This window comes from Mya arenaria, chromosome 11, assembly GCF_026914265.1.
Source record: "Mya arenaria isolate MELC-2E11 chromosome 11, ASM2691426v1".
NCBI classification, from domain to species: Eukaryota; Metazoa; Mollusca; class Bivalvia; order Myida; family Myidae; genus Mya; species Mya arenaria.
In genome coordinates this window covers 4,007,677-4,030,130 of record NC_069132.1, presented here as the reverse complement: position 1 = coordinate 4,030,130, position 22,454 = coordinate 4,007,677, and the positions used below count along the sequence as shown (strand labels likewise).

Here is a 22,454-nt window from a genome sequence, read left to right as displayed (position 1 = left end):
CAATGTACTTTTGTCTCCCTTAAATGTGTTAGGTGATTGATTTAGTTGCAGTCTAATTATAAGAGAAATCGTTCCCTCTCCCACAGCGACAACAGAACGACAGTGCCAATGCGCTAGACTACTCTTGAAATTAAACTAAAATGACAGCATGAAACGTTGACAGCTATGGATTATACGTGACTCGACGGGCCACTGCGCAAAAAATTAGTGATGAATACAGATGTTACCTGTATTAATCATTTCCAGATGTCAATGACATACGAAAAATTGTTGCCAACAATTATCATCATTTTATTGTTGATATCGAAGAAATAATTATCATCAGTAGTCTAATTGACTTCCGGAACACATTGGTTCATTGCAGGTTTTTTAGTACATTCGCGTGCCGTTAGTCAGCAGCTGATGACGGTAGTATCAGTAACCGGTCGCCGGGATGCAAACAATGCACGTTATGTGTCGGCCCGCTGATACGGCATGTCGTTTATAGCTGTGCAAGATGCTATTTTAGCAGCTTGAGACGTCATTATGGCAGAAAATTAAGATAAATAGAATGATTGATTGGCATATTCTTACAGCGTTCATGAATGAGATACGGTTCTGCTACAGCTATCTTTCGCAAAACCATTATAGTAAATAATCCGGGAACATACTGAATTGAAATTTCTCTTCAATCTGAGCTTTAAAAAAACAACTTTGAATACTTTAATCCAAAAAATATATTTCGAACGACCTTCAATCTGTGTTTACTGAATAATTTACCGAGTTCTGCTCGAACCCACGACCCTTCAGCGGACGCTCCCATCAGCGACATACCATCGCCCGGCTTACTTTTTTAGATTGTGTTTAGAAATAGCATCATTTTCAGACTACAATTTGGATATCAATTCTGCACAAAACAAAAAGAAACCATTAAATGATGGATGTTTTCTTTCGTAACATGCTGAACTCGGTGACAGGAAAACAAAACCTTCAACATTTCTTCAGACTGTTTCCGCCATTGCCGTCTGAACCAATGGCCCTCCAAGCCAGAGTTTGACACATTTGTGGTTACCAAATGTTTTATCATTTTAAATGAAACAGACAATACAAATGGACTGTCTTTACATATATAGATATATGTAAGCTTTCCATATACTGGTAAAAATTAGTGCAATATATTCTTTATTTCCCCTTTAAACTGACAACTTTTGCATGACATTTCTTTTCAAAAGCGTTGGGCTCCAAACATGGAGTACATTTATAGTAGTATGGTACAGCAGTTTGTATTATTGTTGATGCTTATTTTCTTCTTCTTTCAGACACTAAAGATCCGCTGATGGACACCTTAGAAAAACAGGTTGTTGAGTGGAAGTTTTCACAGTATGACTCAAATGGTGATAACCTCCTTCAAATAAAGGAAGTGAACGGCTTAAAACGATTAGTGAAGAAGTTTATAAAACCCCGCTCTTGTGCAAAGCGGTTTCTCAAATTCTGTGATCCAGATAAAAACAAACTTATAGAGCGCCAAGAATGGTCAATCTGTCTGGGTGTCGATATTAATAGTGAGTAATTCTCTCCCTTGCTTTATAAAAAATCATTACATTCAAGTATGTTTAAACTAATTTAAAACGATAACTTAAATTTGTTATTTTGAACAGTTATTTCACAACATCAGTCAAAGCATCATGTCAGAAAATAGAATATTTGGATCACTTTTTTAACATTTGATGAGTAAATAAATAACGAGCGTCTAATTCATGATTGTAAGTCTGGCATGATGCTTTCAAATGTTACATGTATTGTTCAATTTCCTTATAAATACACCTAACAAAATCATGTATTTAAAATTGACTAACGCTTTATTGAGGATTCGAACTTTTAAAAACACATTTATGATAAGTAATACAAGTATTTCTATAGATTGAAATCACAGTAGCCTGAGAAACAAACTGAAAAAGATTTTTAAAGAAAGAAAAAGGGTATATAGTTTCAAAATATTAATAATAAAAAATCTAAAATGTCAAAACAAATTCAGAAATGTGACCTTAGACTGTCTATATATTCTCATGGATAACTTTTGCCATTTTTAGTGTTGTGATTATATTTCTGAATTACAATATATGTTTCTAGTTAAAAACAATTGTTCAGTTTGTTACCCTGGTAACCGTGTTCATTATATACAATTTTGTACGAAGGTGTTTTCTCTGATGGCGTGTTCTGGTGAAGGGCTGCTTTTATTATCCCAGTATATTCTTAACAATTTAAGGGATGTTTGGCAGAAACCTCAGAATTGTGCATGATTGAATCGCGACTTCAGTCCCACCTCACCATTTTCAGAGTTTATTGGCAATCGGCATAATTAGCCTTAAACCATTTACAAACATGATTTTATGGTCACCAATATGCTAGCTACTATCCACCAATTCAGTTAAAATATATTCAAACTCAAATGGATGCATGATCAAATTTTCAATTAAAACGTAAGTTTTGACCGGACCAGATGGCCAATATCGATAGCTTTACTACGAGGCATTTAACAATTTGTCTTGAACGCAAATTCTGGATATATTGTCTGGTATTGATCTTTGGAAAGATATAATTCGATAATTTTTAGAACTGTACAGTCGTATCATTGGTGACCAAATAGAATAGATACGTAAATCTAGCTTCACGCAATTACGTTCTTGTCAAAATGATAATCAAACACATTCCAGGCTCTTTTTGTGCACCCGTGACTAATTAGAACTAGTTCAGAACCTCACACTGTCAAATCTCCCTTGAGAAAAGAGAGAAGAGTATATGTTCTAGTGGCGTCTGACCTGCCTTGCTTGGTCTTGTCACATCCGGTTTGACGGCGTCACCCCTTTCACAATATTCCTCAACTGTTTTTCTTCTGGTTGCCGCTCAGCTTCATCATTTCATTCCTTGTTCTTTTCAAATCATATATTCAAATCATATATTTTCGATAACACATAAATTGTAGTCCGTATATATACAAATGTACAAATAAACTTTATAATGTAAGATGTAAACAATATGTATGGTTGTATTAAAGGCGGAAATGTGTACATAAATACGAATAATAAAGCTCATACCCCATATTTACTCTCATATATATGCGAGCTTGTTGGTTTAGCTTCCATGTTGGCATATTCCGTATTGCTTCTGTTATTTCCATACAAAAACGGCAGATTTGTGCAGAAACAAATTCTTATTGAAATCAAGCAAATATATTTGGTGCACATATTATAGCATAGTTACATTTCCGCATCCTCGGCACACCAGCGTATCATAACCTATCATATAGATCATGATACGCTGGATGCCGAGGATGCATTTCCGGAAATAATGAGTACCTTGCTTGAAATACCAAAGTTGTAATATATCCAAGGAAAACAACATTTCGACACCGTACTTTGTTATCTAAGAAAAATGAATGTTGAAGATAATACCCAAAACCCTAATATCAGTAGAAATATAGAAGGAAATGTGCATTGTTTTACTTGTAAATGTAATATAGAAAACACAAACACGCATTGAAAAAACTGTTTATAACAGAAACAATACCAACTGCTCCTTCTGTCCCCCACTAACAGTTTGCTACTGAAAAAGGCCAGGCAAGGACGGGGTCGGGCGCATCTCTAGAACATACAGAATGCATAACGTGTTGTCATATAGTTTCTTTTCGATTGTTTATCTATCTCAACTCAGACGAAGAAGGGAAGAGAACAACGACGCCACCTAGCGATGCGCAGTCGTCAGGTGAAAGTTTAGACTTACATAGCTTTCTAAATAAGAACCCCTCCAGGGACAAATCACCATCATCCTCATCTCCCTCTTCGAAAACACACAAGGGTATGTGATGTTTGTCTATAAACAACTTTTCGTAATGGGTAAAGGTTATTAGTGTGCATTTAGCATTTATTTGGGTAATTGCATACGAGTAGCCATTGAAATAAGTGATCGAGATTATATTTTGTCTACTGGTCCAGCCTAGCTGTCGATTTACCAGAATGCTGATAAAACAAACGTAATTTACGGTAAATAAAGATACTTCCATGCCATAGGACAAAATACATTTTCGACCACTAAATGTTCGTAGTTTTTGAAATTATGGTTGAAGTTTATGGTTGCTCAATTATACTGTATAATTTTCGTGTAGCATAAATCATACATTTAAGCAAGTAATTAAAAAATAATACCGTTTACCATTGTACACATGTAGTCCGCTAATGTCTGATTTTACCATCACACATTTTAATTTTGTAGTCTTCAAGCGTTTTATTATCGAGTTTATAACTAATTAGGACCATACTTAAACTTTAACGTCTCAAGGTCAGTGAATAGACTGTATGTCTGTATGTATAACTAAAAAATGACAACAATGTTTTAATCATTGGCTGTATAAATATGTTCAATTATATACAATTGTTAAATTCGTTTAAACTTCAAGCATTTTAGTTATTTTCCATGAATGGATTATTTGCTGTCATAAACAACTGTACATTGGTATTCTATTTTTGCAGAACTGCTAAAAATATGATGGCAGATATAACTGTTGTTTACGTCTATGATATTGGGAGACTTTTATTGCTGATTTTCCATTAGAACCCCAGAGCTTTGCATTTTCTTTCCCCTGCACTTGCCGGATACCAGCTGTCATGTTTCCCTCTCCTTATTTCTTGATGCCCTGCTTCGCTAACCATGTACTCGCTCACGTTTCTCGGCAAAAAGTTGTCGGAACTATAATGCAATAATGTATCAATAGCTGCAATCGGCCGATGTGATGACCGAACTGAAGTTGAAAATGAAAATTACTAACATTATGGAGTAAGGAACTGCAAAGCACGCCCTATAAGTCAAAACAAGTTTAAATAAAGAAATATAATGTAAACCAAACTTTTGTAAACCTAAATGTGAAAAGCACTATAAGCCTACTAACCTATGCTGTTTCCGGCTTCCGGCGTGTAGGGGAGAAAGAGCGGCAGCCGCCCCCGTCCCTGCCTGCTCTCAGCCTGGGCGACGCGTGGACGGACTTCAGCCGCCCCAGAGAGGACGTCAAGGCCGAGAAACGTAAGCCGCCATCTCGTAACCCGCCCTGCAGCCACTATCTCTTTTTCAAACCTTTTCCACTGCTCAGTGTGACTTTTATTATTCATTTGGATGTAATGCAATCCAACTTTATAGCAGTTTTAGGGTTTACAACAATTTATTATAAGACTTTAGCATTTACCGATTGAAATCACGCTTTGTTTGTTATGACATATTTTCTTCTGGACTCATATGTTTGTGTGCATGTCGATTTCGGCAATAAAAACATTTATGATCGTAAATTAAAAAAAAAATCTTAATGTCATATAGTTTTATGTTGCTATATTTTTGTAAGAGCTGACCTTAAGTCAGTGTCAAGTCAGTATTTCAGTTAAAGACACAGTTGAGGAAATGAAAACAAAAATGTAATTTTTACCATATGGGATAGTCCTACAGTTTTATGAAGCTACAACTCAACTCAACTCAACTCAATGAGCTTTTGAGAACTTAGTCCTTTAATGAAACGCACTAGAAGCCCTGAATTTATAATAGATACAGCTCAAACTCGCCATTAATTCACATTTTCAATATATTCGTTTTATAAGTGTATCATATTATTGCTTAAAACTTTTTTCTTGTTCAACCTAGTTCAACCTAACCCCTCTGCTGCATGTAGCCTTCTCTGTCGAGAAAATTTACGCGCATTGCAATTTACATTAGTGTGTTGCAAATAAATGTATTTTAAACCTTTATAATTTAATACATGTATGTTGAAACGGTTATTTTTGCATGTTTTGGAACTTTTTTACAAGGGGGTATATAGGTTTGCAAATGGTGGATGAACGGTCTGTCTGTCTGTACGTGTGTAAGGTTCAGTGGTAGGTTGTCTTTGACCTGTAAATGGCCTCTATTGTTTGGGGGGGGGGGGGGTCACTAAGTCAAATGTCACAGTTAAACAACTTTATGCAAACTCTCCTGGTAATAACTCGAAAATAGCTTTACCTAGGACCATACAACTCTAGTGGTAGGTTGCCATTGATTACTTGATGACCCAAATTGTTTTAGGTCAGTAAGTCAAAGGTCAAGTTTAAGCATCTGATAAACACGTTGTCCGCAATATACATTGAGAACGTTTTACCTTTGACCATTAAACTTCAGTGGTTGATTGCCCTTGACCAGTAGATGACCCATACATGGTGGTCAGTGGATCAAAGGTCACGACAAACAGTCTTATTTACATTTTGTTCGCAGTTTAAATTCTTCACTTTAGAAGATTCCTGAACACTTTTAGGAACCATAAATGGTCAATGCATTTTCTCTTAAAACATTTCTATTCAAGTGTCCACATGTTTTTGACAAAGCAGCGCTCAGGGGGCCAAATGCTGAATAAAAATTTAAAAAAGTATGTACAATATGTACTGTTAATATTAATTTGTATTTAAAATTATGATTAATTTTAACTCTCGTTATTTTCACAAACGAAAATCTGGATGGTATTACATATACAGTGAGCTATTAAAGTAACTGCTTTTAAAACTTTGTTTCCGTTCTCTAGATGTGAGTGACTGTCGGACGGAGCGGGAGGGCGCACTGGAGCAAGACCATGACAATCCGGACGCTGGGATCTTTGTCCCCACGTGCACACCAGAAGGCACGTGGGCGCATGCACAGTGCCACAACTCGACCGGATATTGCTGGTGCGTGGACGAAAACACTGGACGGCCGATAGTTGGGACGTCTACACATGGGGTGCGACCGGACTGTGACTTCGTGAAGGAGAGGGAAATACAGGGTACAGAATATAGTCTTGACAATTTTATAATAGTAACAGCGCAATTTAAAGAAAGTTCACGAGCAGCTACAACCTTAATGGTTAAAAGCATTACTGCATGTTCTTATATCCTGTTTTCTAATTCAGCCCGTATTCCTGTAGGTTGTACATATGCTGAGAAGCAGACGTTTGTTGCTGACCTTGTGGCCGAAATCTCCAAGGAGATGAAGGAATATGCGCTCAACCCGAGCACGGACCATAGGTATGCTGTTGTGCCAATCGGAACACCTCGGCCATTTTCCATCGAAAACAACCTCGGATGTATTAGATAATAATAATAATAATAATAATAATAATAATAATAATAATAATAATAATAAATAATAATAACAACAATAATAATAACAAAAATAATGATAATAATTATTATAATAATAATAATAATAATAATAATAATAATAATAATAATATACAATTGCAGCGTAGTTAAATTAAAGAATTCTGACAATATAAACCGTCGATATATATCGGAGGTTGTTTTCAATGGAAAATAGCCGAGGGGTTCCGATTGCTGTTGCGATGAAACGCCCGTCTTAGAACAATTTATACATTCGTAAGAAAAACTGCATATTAACACTGTTTAACGAGACGCCATATATCTGTTAGGTAAAAAAACGTGTTGACTTTGTTTATATTTGGTATGTTCAGTCTGCTGGTGACGGAGCCACGGCATATATTTGTTAGGTAAAAAAACGTGTTGACTTTGTTTATATTTGGTATGTTCAGTCTACTGGTGACGGAGCCCAACATGAGTCTCCAGGAGCGGTCTGCCAGGGGGCGCTTCAACACGCTTGATGGGAACAAAAACAAGGTAACTAACTCACGTCTGGTCAAGCATGGTTCGAGATTTTAAAATACATGTTTAAACGTTCAATGAACCACGTCTACTAGACAACAGCCATATTCTCAGACCAACTAGGTGTTGATAAAGTCCTGCATGAAAATAGCTTTGATGATTTGATGTTGATCAACTAAAAAACGTAAATGCAAGTCACAATCACATAAAACATTTCCACATGACCTGACGTGCTTACACGATGGTAAACTTTTATAAACATGACAGAACACAAACAATTTCTAAAACATTTGTCCAAACTCTAGGTTATAGACGACGGTGAGGCCGAGGAGTTCCGAGCGACGACGATAAAGAACGCTCAGCAGAAGCAGACGAGAAAGTGCGCGCGCAAGTTCGTGCGTTACTGTGACGAGAACGAGGACAGCCAGATCTCCGTGGATGAGTGGGTCGACTGTCTCGGCATCACAAGTAAGGGATTGATCAACGATTACCGGGCCATATCAGGGTACCCGGAGGAAAACAGGCGTGTTATATTAAACTTCCTGATAACCAAACTCCCTGATAATTCATTTGTCTGGATAGTTGACCACCAATATAACGTTCTAAACTGCAATGCATTAACTCCCAGGCGGAAACCGGACCCGAAACCGAAACCCCTATCGTGTTTTACATTTATTACTTAGACATATCGACATTTGCTTAGAAACCGCTGATGTTCTTCAAACCAACGTTAGATGTTTTCATTCAACTTATGTATCCCAGCAGTATGAGAGATCTGAGCATGTTTTGTATTCTTACAATGATCCGGTTTGTACTTCCTGCTCAGGCCCGTTTGCTGGCCTTTTTCCTGCCTACGAGAAGTTAATAATGGTTTGAATATATAATAAATTAGATATAATTATGATATATACTAAAACATACACTAAGATAATGATTGTTTCAGGAATTAAGTAAACATTATAATTTCAGGGACAGTGAACGTCAACCTTCCGTCCAATCCTAAACGAATTGGAGTGAATCCGTTTGACACGTACCTGAGGGACAATTAGAGGGTCGACCGTGTTATGGACACGTGCTTCACTTATCACGTGCATGTAAAGTGAGGTTGCGGACAGACGGTTAGCTCTGCAACTATGAATTTGATTCTTTGGTTAAAGTCTGTGATTTAATTGTATGTGCACCAGAGACAAACAACAGATAAACGGACAATCTGTTAAAGGCGGTCGTTGTTCACCGGAAATGACACTGTTGTGCAAAGCCAGAAAGCAACTTCCGGTGCATAACCAGACAACGTGAAAGGAATTTTATTCCGATAAATGTACAGTGACGTCAGAAAATCGCAACCAAGTTCATCGAGTGCATATTTTAGGGGATTTTGAAACCTATGTGTGCCTTTCCACCGAAAGGCGGAATAAAAAACACTGCTTATGAGCCATATCCGACGCAAATAAGTTTCTTTTCTTCAACTTTATAATAAGTAAAAACCTGCATAATATTAACGTTAAAATTGTTTTGTAGCAATTATTGTGACAGTTCAAGTGACATTAATAACTTTGAAGTTCGTTTTAAAAGAAGTTATTGCTTCTTTCTTGTAAGTTCATTACATTTATTTATTGGAAAAACTTTTTTTAGAAAACCACATTTTGTATTGAAGCCGAAACGATTTAATTACCTATGGGAGACAAATATTCTTACATCATAGAACAGGAAAGAAAAAATAATAAGTGTAGAATAGTTTCCATTTCAAAATGAATCTAAATAATTTGTCTTTATTGTTTGTCCATTCATGTAGTATTGTAAATTGTAAACAGTTTATGAACACACAGAATTTGTTGTAAAAATGCTTTTTTCTATAATTTAATGATAAACATGCCTTCTCTGCATTTATATGAATATGATTACAAGCAAAATAAAAAGTGAAAACAAATACAATGGTGACAAAGACTGACTTCAATAGCAACTGATTTACAAAACATATCATATAAAAATTGAGTCAAGTAAGTGATGTCATCTCTATAAGAAATAATGGTTGCTTTGACCTGTGGCCGTGATAGCGAACGGTCTCATGTCTGAGTGCATGAACACTCGAGTGGCTGAACTGCAAATATTATAATACGCCGAAAGTTATTACTTTTCGAAGTTGGACAAGTATTCACACTGTTTGGGTAAAATGAATGAAATAAAGATGATTCTGTGTAATATAATCACAGGGCGTTTCTAATTCTGAATTTAGGGCTTGGAGACTGTTCGCAATCATGGCCTCTGTTCACAAATAAATGTCAGAAATAAAAGGTCAAGCAGAAAAAGATCTTGTAGAAGGTCATGTAGCAAAAGGTCATGTAGAAGGTCATGTAGCAAAAGGTCATGTAGAAGGTCATGCAGCAAAAAGTCATGTAGAAGGTCATAAAGCTATAGGTCATGTAGCTAAAGGTCATGTAGAAGGTCATGCAGCAAAAAGTCATGTAGAAGGTCATGAAGCTATAGGTCATGTAGCTAAAGGTCATATAGCAAAAGGTCATGTGGAACGTCATATAGCCAACGTCATGTCGCAAAAGATCATGTAGAAGGTCATGTAACAAACGTTCACAAATTTTCAATTCTACTTATAAAACCATTTTCTTACAGAAAAACAACATTTACAGGTACCAGTAGTGATACTACTAGTATATTATACAAGAATTTCCAAAACAGCTACATCACAGGATGAAAATAACTGAATGTAGCACACTGTTTGTGAACATGTTTCAGTCTTTTCTAAATAACAATCAATGATATTCACTGAAGTCCTATGCTACTGCTGCAGCATCAACTTTTCCTTGGCCCATCTGATCTGTCAGCTTGCATTTTTGCACAGGATGAAAATAACTGAATGTAGCACACTGTTTGTGAACATGTTTCAGTCTTTTCTAAATAACAATCAATGATATTCACTGAAGTCCTATGCTACTGCTGCAGCATCAACTTTTCCTTGGCCCATCTGATCTGTCAGCTTGCATTTTTCTTATTTCTTCTCTGCAATACAAATATTACAGATATAAATGAATTAGACCAAGAGAAATGTTTTTTATAGTGAAGTATTTTAGAAGTAGGTGGCATAGCTATCACAGAAGTAGGAGGCACAGCTATTACAGCAGTAGGGGGCACAGCTATTACAGCAGTAGGGGGCACTGCTATTACAGCAGTAGGGGGCACAGCTATTACAGCAGTAGGGGGCACTGCTATTACAGCAGTAGGGGGCACTGCTATTACAGCAGTAGGGGGCACAGCTATTACAGCAGTAGGGGGCACTGCTATTACAGCAGTAGGGGGCACAGCTATTACAGCAGTAGGGGGCACAGCTATTACAGCAGTAGGGGGCACAGCTATTACAGCAGTAGGGAACACAGCTATTACAGCAGTAGGGGGCACAGCTATTACAGCAGTAGGGGGCACAGCTATTACAGCAGTAGGGGGCACAGCTATTACAGCAGTAGGGGGCACAGCTATTACAGCAGTAGGGGGCACAGCTATTACAGCAGTAGGGGGCACTGCTATTACAGCAGTAGGGTGCACAGCTATTACAGCAGTAGGTGGCACAGCTATTACAGCAGTAGGGGGCACTGCTATTACAGCAGTAGGACGAACACCAATTACAGTAGTATGGGGCACAGCTATTACAGTAGTAGGGGCAAAGCTATTACAGCAGTAGGGGGCACAGCTATTATAGCAGTAGGGGGAACAGCAATTACAGTAGTATGGGGCACAGCTATTTCAGTAGTAGGGGCACAGCTATTATAGTAGTAGGGGGCACAGCTATTACAGCAGTAGGGGGCACAGCTATTATAGCATTAGGGGGAACAGCAATTACAGTAGTATGGGGCACAGCTATTTCAGTAGTAGGGGCACAGCAATAACAGTAGTATGGGGCACAGCTATTATAGTAGTAGGGGCACAGCTATTACAGCAGTAGGGGGCACAGCTATTATAGCAGTAGGGGGAACAGCAATTACAGTAGTATGGGGCACAGCTATTTCAGTAGTAGGGGCACAGCTATTATAGTAGTAGGGGGCACAGCTATTATAGTAGTAGGGTTCACAGCTATTACAGTAGTAGGGGCACAGCTATTACAGTAGTAGGGGCACAGCTATTACAGTAATAGGGGCACAGCTATTACAGTAGAAGGGTGCACAGCTATTACAGAAGTAGGCGGGCACAGCTATTACAGAAGTAGGGGGCACAGCTATTACAGTAGTATGGGGCACAGCTATTACAGTAGTAGGGGCACAGCTATTACAGTAGTAGGGGACATGGCTAATACAGAAGTAGGGGGCACAGCTATTACAGTAGTAGAGGACTTGGCTATTACAGTAGTATGGGGCACAGCTATTACAGTAGTAGGGGCACAGCTATTACTGTAGTAGGGGCACAGCTATTACAGTAGTAGGGGCACAGCTATTACAGTAGTAGGGGGCACAGCTATTACAGTAGTAGGGTGCACAGCTATTACAGCAGTAGGGGAACAGCTATTACAGTAGTAGGGGCACAGCTATTACAGTAGAAGGGTGCACAGCTATTACAGTAGTAGGGGCATAGCTATTACAGTACTAGGGGCATAGCTATTACAGTAGTAGGGTTCGCAGCTATTACAGTAGTAGGGGCATAGCTATTACAGTAGTAGGGGACATGGCTATTACAGTAGTAGGGGCATCGCTATTACAGTAGTAGGGGCACAGCTATTACAGTAGTAGGGGCACAGCTATTACAGTAGTAGGGGCACAGCTATTACAGTAGTAGGGGCATAGCTATTACAGTAGTAGGGTTCACAACTATTACAGTAGTAGGGGCATAGCTATTACAGTACTAGGGGCATAGCTATTACAGTAGTAGGGTTCACAGCTATTACAGTAGTAGGGGGCACAGCTATTACAGTAGTAGGGGCACAGCTATTACAGTAGTAGGGGCATAGCTATTACAGTAGTAGGGGGCACAGCTATTACAGTAGTAGGGGCACAGCTATTACAGTAGTAGGGGCACAGCTATTACAGTAGTAGGGGCACAGCTATTACAGTAGTAGGGGGCACAGCTATTACAGTAGTAGGGTGCACAGCTATTACAGCAGTAGGGGAACAGCTATTACAGTAGTAGGGGCACAGCTATTACAGTAGAAGGGTGCACAGCTATTACAGTAGTAGGGGCATAGCTATTACAGTACTAGGGGCATAGCTATTACAGTAGTAGGGTTCACAGCTATTACAGTAGTAGGGGCATAGCTATTACAGTAGTAGGGGAACAGCTATTACAGTAGTAGGGGACATGGCTATTACAGTAGTAGGGGCATCGCTATTACAGTAGTAGGGGCACAGCTATTACAGTAGTAGGGGCACAGCTATTACAGTAGTAGGGGCATAGCTATTACAGTACTAGGGGCATAGCTATTACAGTAGTAGGGTTCACAACTATTACAGTAGTAGGGGCATAGCTATTACAGTACTAGGGGCATAGCTATTACAGTAGTAGGGGCATAGCTATTACAGTAGCAGGGGAACAGCTATTACAGTAGTAGGGGGCACAGCTATTACAGTAGTAGGGGCATAGCTATTACAGTAGTAGGGACATAGCTATTACAGTAGTAGGGGCACAGCTATTACAGTAGTAGGGGCATAGCTATTACAGTACTAGGGGCATAACTATTACAGTAGTAGGGTTCACAGCTATTACAGTAGTAGGGGGCACAGCTATTACAGTAGTAGGGGCACAGCTATTACAGTAGAAGGGGCATAGTTATTACAGTAGTAGGGACACAGCTATTACAGTAGAAGGGGCATAGCTATTACAGTAGTAGGGGCATAGCTATTACAGTAGTAGGGGAACAGCTATTACAGTAGTAGGGGGCACAGCTATTACAGTAGTAGGGGCATAGCTATTACAGTAGTAGGGGCATAGCTATTACAGTAGTAGGGGCACAGCTATTACAGTAGTAGGGGCACAGCTATTACAGTAGTAGGGGCATAGCTATTACAGTAGTAGGGGCATAGCTATTACAGTAGTAGGGGCATAGCTATTACAGTAGTAGGGGGCACAGCTATTACAGTAGTAGGAGCACAGCTATTACAGTAGTAGGGGCATAGCTATTACAGTAGTAGGGGCATAGCTATTACAGTAGTAGGGGCATAGCTATTACAGTAGTAGGGGCACAGCTATTACAGTAGTAGGGGCATAGCTATTACAGTAGTAGGGGAACAGCTATTACAGTAGTAGGGGACATGGCTATTACAGTAGTAGGGGCATAGCTATTACAGTAGTAGGGGCATAGCTATTACAGTAGTAGGGGCACAGCTATTACAGTAGTAGGGGCATAACTATTACAGTAGTAGGGGAACAGCTATTACAGTAGTAGGGGGCACAGCTTTTACAGTAGTAGGGGCATAGCTATTACAGTAGTAGGGGGCACAGCTATTACAGTAGTAGGGGGCCAGCCATTACAGTAGTTTGGGGCACAGCATTTACAGTAGTAGGTGCACAGCTATTACAGTAGTAGGGGCACAGCTATTACAGTGGTAGGGGGCCAGCAATTACAGTAGTTTGGGGCACAGCTATTACAGTAGTAGGGGCACAGCTACTACAGTAGTAGGGGCATAGCTATTACAGTAGTAGGGGAACAGCTATTACAGTAGTAGGGGCACAGCTATTACAGTAGTTTGGGGCACAGCTATTACAGTAGTAGGGGCACAGCTATTACAGTAGTAGGGGCATAGCTATTACAGTAGTAGGGGAACAGCTATTACAGTGGTAGGGGGCCAGCAATTACAGTAGTTTGGGGCACAGCTATTACAGTAGTAGGGGCACAGCTACTACAGTAGTAGGGGGCCAGCAATTACAGTAGTTTGGGGCACAGCTATTACAGTAGTAGGGGCATAGCTATTACAGTAGTAGGGGAACAGCTATTACAGTAGTAGGGGCACAGCTATTACAGTAGTAGGGGCATAGCTATTACAGTAGTAGGGGCACAGCTATTACAGTGGTAGGGGGCCAGCAATTACAGTAGTTTGGGGCACAGCTATTACAGTAGTAGGGGCACAGCTACTACAGTAGTAGGGGCATAGCTATTACAGTAGTAGGGGAACAGCTATTACAGTAGTAGGGGCCAGCCATTACAGTAGTTTGGGGCACAGCTATTACAGTAGTAGGGGCACAGCTATTACAGTAGTAGGGGCATAGCTATTGCAGTAGTAGGGGAACAGTACTAGCGGCACAGTTATTAAAGTAATAGGGGGAACAGCTATTACAGTACTAGTGGCACAGTTATTTAAGTAGTAGGGGGAACAGCTATTACAGTAGTAGGGGGCACAGCTATAACAGTACTAGCGGCACAGTTATTTAAGTAGTAGGGGGAACAGCTTTTACAGTACTAGTGGCACAGTTATTTAAGTAGTAGGGGGAACAGCTAGCACACTAGCGGATTCACAGCTTCTACAGATATTAAACTTATTACTGATACATGAAGAACATGAGTGACAGGCTTGACTGTTAACTTCCTCAGATATATATACACAATGATACCAAGATTATTATTCTAAAGCAGTCAACTGTTTAATTTTACTGGCTAAGAAATGAAAATGAAAATAGGTAACAGTTACACCATAGCAGCTGTATCTAATTATCAAACTTTGTATACATGTAATACCTTTATACAATAGAGGAAATGCATTTTTTACAAGTACCGTAATGTTTAATTTTACATTTGGCTTTCCCCGACTACTGTAACAGCTGTGCCCCAATTACTTCTGTTACAGGAAAATGCTATAATTTTAATCTAAATTATTATTAAACTTACTTTTAACAGAACTTGGTAACTAATATTGAATTGCATTTGCAGCAAAACTAGACAGCACTACTTACAAAGCCATAGCTCTTCGTTTACTCATTTCCTTTGCATTTGCATCAAAGTCCTTCCTTGATCTGCAAATACAACATAAAATAACTCGCATAGGATATATTATGGTAAAAAGAAATTCAAGTAATTCTAAGAATTGAATGCCAATGCTTGTTTATTGTGCTTTTCAGTCCAACAAGGGGCATGAATCGACAATTGTTATAGTAAGTGTTATGAGCCTTGCTATTCATGAGAGTATCGCGTCTGGCAACATGAGAACCATGTTTCATAGCGTGAACAGGTTCTTGAGTGATGGCTAAGGTTGGAGCTTTTGTACACCAATGCCCTGACTTCCTCTGACAACAACAAAAAACAAGGCTATGACAATACCGCAACATTTTTTTTCATTTTTAGTAGTTTCTAGTCACCACAAAGCAACAAGATAGTAAGTAGACAAAGCATGACTTCTTGTTGTTGACCAGTGTGTTAAAATAGCATACTATAATTTAGTTTTTTTAATAAACCAATCCATCAGACTCATTTTCGTCTAAATGCTTCATAAGAACTGTATTACAATACTTCCCTCAGGGAATTTCAAAAATGTATACCTGTTTTCTGCCTTTTTAGTGGTCTTTACGCTTGGGGTCTAGAGCATTAAGGCCCCAGGGCAGGTCTTTTGTAGCCCATTGGCTTAAAATGCAACTCGATGGGTGAAAGCGAAAAGGTTCTTTCTTCTTCTTTATTTAGATTAGAACCTTTTTGCATTCACTCCTCAAACTAGTCTTTTTTAGTTCATTACTAAAACAAAACCCCTTTACATATATGTTTTAGTTAGGAGCTGATATTGAAGCACCACTTTGATACTGATAGCAGATTTTGTTCCAAATTCATCTTGTTTGCATTTTTTTCTACTTAATAGAAATTAATAATGCAATGTTTCCGAACTTTTGAAGTTAGCTCTGAACAGTTCATATTAGTTTTTGTGTCAAGTTACCGAACAGTTGGAAGGCTAGAGCTCCATTTCCCAAGCTAAACACAAAAACCTATCAAGAAAAGACATACGGTGTTGCCAGGTAAGTAAACAAGCCAGCCGCAACTACAATTGCCAATACGATGTTGAATACTTTCTGCCTCTCGTCTTTTTTTATGGTCATCATGTCACGGAAATGGTCGTCTGCCTTTTCCATCTTCATGTGGTAGTTCCACACTGCCTCCGCCTCAGTCCTATAAGGGGATGTTTACGTATTATGAATGTTAAAGGTACAATGATGAACAAAAATTGGATTGCATATCTGGACAAACAGAAAATCAGGCATGTTAAGGCTAAGGATTTACATCAAACACAAACATATCCATGATGATATTTAGTACAAATACAGGAAAAGCGATGGAGTTAGGGCAGATCCGGACAGTTGTATTACATTCAGTTTCTTTTATAGCCTTATTTCAAAGAGATGTTTTTTTAAGATGTTATTAACATATGAAATAAAGATTTGTAGCTGAAATGTGTAAATAACAATTCTTAATTTTTCTATCAAAAGATGCATAGCAGACAATTCAGTATAAAGATTATTACATATTGTAGAATTCAAACAAGCATTAAACTTATTAAACTATTACTCCCAAATAATATTAACTACAATTAATAATATTGTTTTAATATTCCAAAAAGAACAAATGTCGAAAACAATGGTTCTTATGAAGGATACCAAGTTTAATTTGAAAGAAATGATCATAAAACACAGTATTTCTAATTTATGAGACTATAGAAACCACAGTAAATCTTATACCATTCACCAATCATTTAATATTATTGCGCTTTATGCTATTTAATTCACAGTTACAATTTTGTGATCAGTAATTAATATTTTCCATGAATGCATTATTAAGTAGGTAGTTGACGGTTTATCAGTCAAAAGTGATATTTGTTATACATGTGTATGTATTGACTTTGAATAAGAGTGTCACTTTAAGAGATTATAGAAAGAGCAACAAGAAACATTTATTCAAGGAATTACAACAATCAGCATTAGCCAATATGAATTGAGACCAAGTATAAATGTATGTCCTTTCAACAAATTTGTAACATTCAGGTACAATATGGAACATCACAAAAAATATATAATAAGTATGTTGCTTTAAAAAAATAATAATTTGATAATCAGCATTTACTGCCAATATAAGTCCTTTTTTAAAAAAGGAGGATGGAGGTACCAAAAGTAATCCTACAATCAGCAATTACCATAATGAAGATCCTGCTTTACAAAATGAGGGATGGAGGTAGAAGTCCTATAATCAGCAATTACCATAATGAAGATCCTTCTTTATAAAATGAGGGATGGAGGTAGAAGTCCTATAATCAGCAATTACCATAATGAAGATCCTTCTTTATAAAATGAGGGATGGAGGTAGAAGTCCTATAATCAGCAATTACCATAATGAAGATCCTTCTTTATAAATTGAGGGATGGAGGTAGAAGTCCTATAATCAGCAATTACCATAATGAAGATCCTTCTTTATAAAATGAGGGATGGAGGTAGAAGTCCTATAATCAGCAATTACCATAATAAGGATCCCTCTTTATAAAATGAGGGATGGAGGTAGAAGTCCTATAATCAGCAATTACCATAATAAGGATCCCTCTTTATAAAATGAGGGATGGAGGTAGAAGTCCTATAATCAGCAATTACCATAATAAGGATCCCTCTTTATAAAATGAGGGATGGAGGTAGAAGTCCTATTATCAGCAATTACCATAATGAAGATCCTTCTTTATAAAATGAGGGATGGAGGTAGAAGTCCTATAATCAGCAATTACCATAATGAAGATCCTTCTTTATAAATTGAGGGATGGAGGTAGAAGTCCTATAATCAGCAATTACCATAATAAGGATCCCTCTTTATAAAATGAGGGATGGAGGTAGAAGTCCTATAATCAGCAATTACCATAATAAGGATCCCTCTTTATAAAATGAGGGATGGAGGTAGAAGTCCTATAATCAGCAATTACCATAATAAGGATCCCTCTTTATAAAATGAGGGATGGAGGTAGAAGTCCTATAATCAGCAATTACCATAATAAGGATCCTTCTTTATAAAATGAGGGATGGAGGTAGAAGTCCTATAATCAGCAATTACCATAGTAAGGATCCTTCTTTATAAAATGAGGGATGGAGGTAGAAGTCCTATAATCAGCAATTACCATAATAAGGATCCCTCTTTATAAAATGAGGGATTGAGGTAGAAGTCCTATAATCAGCAATTACCATAATAAGGATCCTTCTTTTTAAAATGAGGGATGGAGGTAAGAGTCCTATAATCAGCAATTACCATAATAAGGATCCTTCTTTATAAAATGAGGGATGGAGGTAGAAGTCCTATAATCAGCAATTACCATAATGAAGATCCTTCTTTATAAAATGAGGGATGGAGGTAGAAGTCCTATAATCAGCAATTACCATAATAAGGATCCTTCTTTATAAAATGAGGGATGGGGGTAGAAGTCAACAATTACCGTAATAAGGATCCTGCTTTATAAAATGTCAGAAGGATGGAGGTAGAAGTCCTACCATTAGCAATTACCTTAATAAGGATCCTGCTTTATAAAATGAGGGATGAAGATAGTAATCCTGCGTTGAGTTAGGGAATGGACTTTCCAAACCAAAATCTTTGGAGTCTGTCGTCTCCTCTGAGAAGAAGTCCTTCCTCTTTTTTTTATGACCACCTGAGCTCAACCATTCATCATATTTAGATTTAGAATCAGGCTTGCTGAGAATGCCGTATGCCTTGTGAACAAGGATGTACATGTCCTGGGCTTCTCGACCATGGCTTACATCTGGGTGATACTGTGAGATGAAAATAAGTCAGATGTTATCAAAATTAAGCAAACTGGTAATTGAAAGCATACCATAAAATCTACCACAGTCATCAACACATTCACAAGCAAAACTGTAGCTCAGTTACCTCAATGTCCTGTCCTAAAGATGTGTAAAAATTTAATAATTAGAGGATATGTTTGAATCTAAAGTTAACGCTTCAACTACCGTATACTCATTATTATTGTGGTTTCTAAAAATTTATATATATGGTAGCGGTATATAATTTACTAAATTTAGGGACACTAGGGATAATATGATGATTGAGTATTGTCAAAATTTGACCATTTTCATTCGTAGTTGACAATTATCGAAAAAGATTTTTAAAACTCATTTATCACTTACAATAACAAAATATTCCTTTCATTGAAATCTACAACATGACATTTGAAATGGAAATTTTATTAATCTTTAAAGCGGAAACCATATTAACATTACCCATGTTATTAATATCTGTTATTAGGCTAGGATTGTAGTATCGGTGCACCAAATGATCTTAACTGTCATTTCTAAGACATTTACAATATAACCATTATCCGACATCTCCTTTCATTTTAACTTGACTCAATTTCAATTAGGTATGTAATTGATGATCAATAAAATTGGCCTCTTCTATTATTTTCAATAAATGTTTTGTTTTGTTTTTTGATTTTTTGTTTAAACTTTATTCAACTTGATGAAGAATTAATTTTACCATGCAAACAGCAATATCAGAATGTTTTTAATAATGAATCTTGATACAACGTCATTGTTGGTTTATTTAACAGTTTAATGTACATGATGTATGCAAACCTTTTTTGCCAATTGTAAGTACGCCAATCTCAGTTTTTCTGGTGAGACATCTGATCTTACCCCAAGTATCTCATAGTGAGTTTTATCCTTGTAGCTCATGCACCGGGCACTGGAAATAGAGAACATATTCAACATGGATACTGAAGTGCATGTATAACTCTCAATTCAACAAGGGAATCACAAGGGGATGCCAACACTTCTCTTTTTTCTCAGTCAAAAAGAGATTATGGTATCACTATGCCACAATCATTAAAGCTGCACTCTCACAGATTGAACATTTTGACAACTTTTTTATTTTTTGTCTTGGAACAAGGCAATTTTTGCAAAAATGCATGGACACCAGAGATATGACAGCTGACAAAAAATTAGATTGCAGACTTTTATATTGAAGTTAAAAAAATGATGTTTTATGCATTTTTCTTAAACCATTAGTAACGGTTTAAGCCACAAAACATTAATTTTCGAACAGAAATATGAAAATCAACGATCTGATTTTTTGTCAGCAATCTTGTATCATTGGTTTGCTGATATATATGCAAAAATTTGCTCTTTACAAGATAAAAAATAAAAAAGTTGTAAAAATGGTATATCTGTGAGAGTGCAGCTTTAAAGCTAGACCTGTGGACATTTCTATACATGTTTGTATTATCACTGGAAACATGATAACTTAATTCAATTTGAATATTTTGATGGTCGAGGTTAAAAAATCGACACTATCTAAAATTGAAATAAAAAAGGAAGCTTATTGTTAATGAAAATCTAAACATGTGACATGCATACAACAAACCTTGTCTGTGAAAAGACAGTCTTCATTTTAATTGTTAAAACTATTAAAATCACTTACAAAGGTAATAATTCTTGTCTGCTAATGTTTTTACATAAGATCAAGGTGTGTCTGCAGCAACATCGCAACATCTTGGCAATCAGAGTCTAAAAGAACCACAAACAAAGCAATTATTACAAGCTAAGGAATAGACCTATTAACTCAGACAGTGCTCATATGACTTGACAAACTTTTCAACAAATACAAGTGTGTGTTTTCCTCAGCATTTTAAATGTAATTGTAAGATTTAAAACTATGTAACACTGTTAAAACAAAATTAATGCGGCATATCCACTGATTCCCAGAGATTTTTATACTAATGCACCAGTCAATTGTAACCACAGTCCTCCCACGTCCAGGAAATAAGGGGACTTTGACTTTCGTTCCAGCCAATCCCAGGTATCATCCCTGCCCTGCAGAGACAAACTGCTGGTTAAATCTCCGCAAAATGCCCCCACACCCTGAGGACATCCTAGGACAGGCCCATTCCCCGCTAATTTTGGTGAAGACAAAACCACCACATTCAATCAGCACTATTGGACAACCTGGAAGGTAAAAACATGGCCCATTTCCCCCGCTATCCCCAGTATACTCCCGGACGTGGGAGGGCCTTGGTTACAACTGACTAGTACATAACAAACATGAAATATAATTATTTTTAATGTTCAGTTATAAAATCTGCTTTTTCCATTTGAATAATAGTGAATAATGTCAGAGTGGTTATAAAAGCAACTTCAGACAAGTGATGGTATCAAACACAGAACCATCTGATCGAAGGACATGGAGTTTGATGATCACTCGACTCGGTCACGGTCACGGCAACCAGGCGCATACACAGGGGTTTCTCACAATATATCATACGGAGAAAATGATACAATATACAACTTTCAATCATCTGTGAATCTTCAAATCACTTTATCAGATTTTCACATGAAGAGTAAACTTACACATATAATATTTTATATAGAAACACACGTCCATGACATTGATGGTGACATGTATTACAAGTCACTTTCACTTTTGTACTTTTAAGTCACGATCATGAAGTTATCATGTGAAATTTTGCGCTTAATGTGAAATATGAATGCTCAACTTTATGCGTAAATAAAACTCCAAACAATTCATAATACACTTAAAAATACGTAAATACTCACTGTTTGTGAAAAAAAGTTACCTAACTCTCATCAGAATTATTTACATTTTAAGCACCTAAGCGGCCATTTTTAAACGAACACACTGGAATCGATCGTCGCAACGTGATTGCCCGAGTGGGCTGTTGAAGTTCTTATTTTTGTTAGTGATGATGATGATGATGATATGATGATGATGATGAAGATGATGATGATGATGATGATGATGATGATGATGATGATGATGGTGATGATGATGATGATGATGATGATGATGATGATGATGATGATGATGATGATGATGATGATGATGATGATGGTGGTGGTGATGACGACGACGATTGT

The 22,454-nt window shown here is 37.4% G+C and overlaps 2 protein-coding genes across 13 annotated transcripts in view; one reads left to right on the top strand and one right to left on the bottom strand.

Annotated features, from left to right (window-relative positions):
• Window positions 1-9,569, top strand: part of LOC128207699 (SPARC-related modular calcium-binding protein 2-like) — a 35,760-nt gene extending 26,191 nt beyond the window's left edge. For 2 of the 11 annotated variants that reach the window (XM_052910768.1, XM_052910773.1), the window contains exons 6-13: window positions 1,299-1,541; window positions 3,658-3,834; window positions 4,951-5,052; window positions 6,566-6,802; window positions 6,929-7,043; window positions 7,568-7,652; window positions 7,943-8,105; window positions 8,607-9,569. In XM_052910768.1, coding sequence (XP_052766728.1) covers window positions 1,299-1,541; window positions 3,658-3,834; window positions 4,951-5,052; window positions 6,566-6,802; window positions 6,929-7,043; window positions 7,568-7,652; window positions 7,943-8,105; window positions 8,607-8,686 — 1,202 coding nt within the window. In that variant the 3' untranslated portion in view covers window positions 8,687-9,569. The remainder of the gene's footprint in view (window positions 1-1,298; window positions 1,542-3,657; window positions 3,835-4,950; window positions 5,053-6,565; window positions 6,803-6,928; window positions 7,044-7,567; window positions 7,653-7,942; window positions 8,106-8,606) is intronic. The other 9 variants (XM_052910775.1, XM_052910770.1, XM_052910771.1 and 6 more) reach the window with 9 other exon arrangements.
• Window positions 9,479-22,208, bottom strand: LOC128207700 (dnaJ homolog subfamily C member 16-like). 2 transcript variants are annotated; one of them, XM_052910780.1, is made up of 7 exons: window positions 22,134-22,208; window positions 21,001-21,086; window positions 20,157-20,265; window positions 19,072-19,334; window positions 16,552-16,713; window positions 15,516-15,575; window positions 9,479-10,649 (listed from the first exon to the last, which is right to left on the bottom strand). In XM_052910780.1, exons 2-7 carry the CDS (start codon window positions 21,069-21,071, stop codon window positions 10,595-10,597), a joined length of 720 nt encoding a protein of 239 aa, XP_052766740.1. In that variant the 5' UTR covers window positions 21,072-21,086; window positions 22,134-22,208; the 3' UTR covers window positions 9,479-10,594. The 2 variants fall into 2 exon arrangements, with proteins under 2 accessions (XP_052766740.1, XP_052766741.1); XM_052910781.1 differs by lacking the exon at window positions 22,134-22,208 and adding an exon at window positions 21,927-21,997.
• Window positions 22,209-22,454: the final 246 nt, after the last annotated feature.

Coding starts and splice junctions, on each gene's coding strand:
- LOC128207700 (XM_052910780.1), bottom strand. CDS start 21,071: ATGTTGCGATGTTGCTGCAGACACACCTTGATCTTATGTAAAAACATT. Junction 19,335..20,156: donor ACTTACAATTGGCAAAAAAG/GTTTGCATACAT, acceptor TTCATCTCACAG/TATCACCCAGATGTAAGCCA. Junction 16,714..19,071: donor AAAGCAGGATCCTTATTAAG/GTAATTGCTAAT, acceptor ATCCCCTTATAG/GACTGAGGCGGAGGCAGTGT.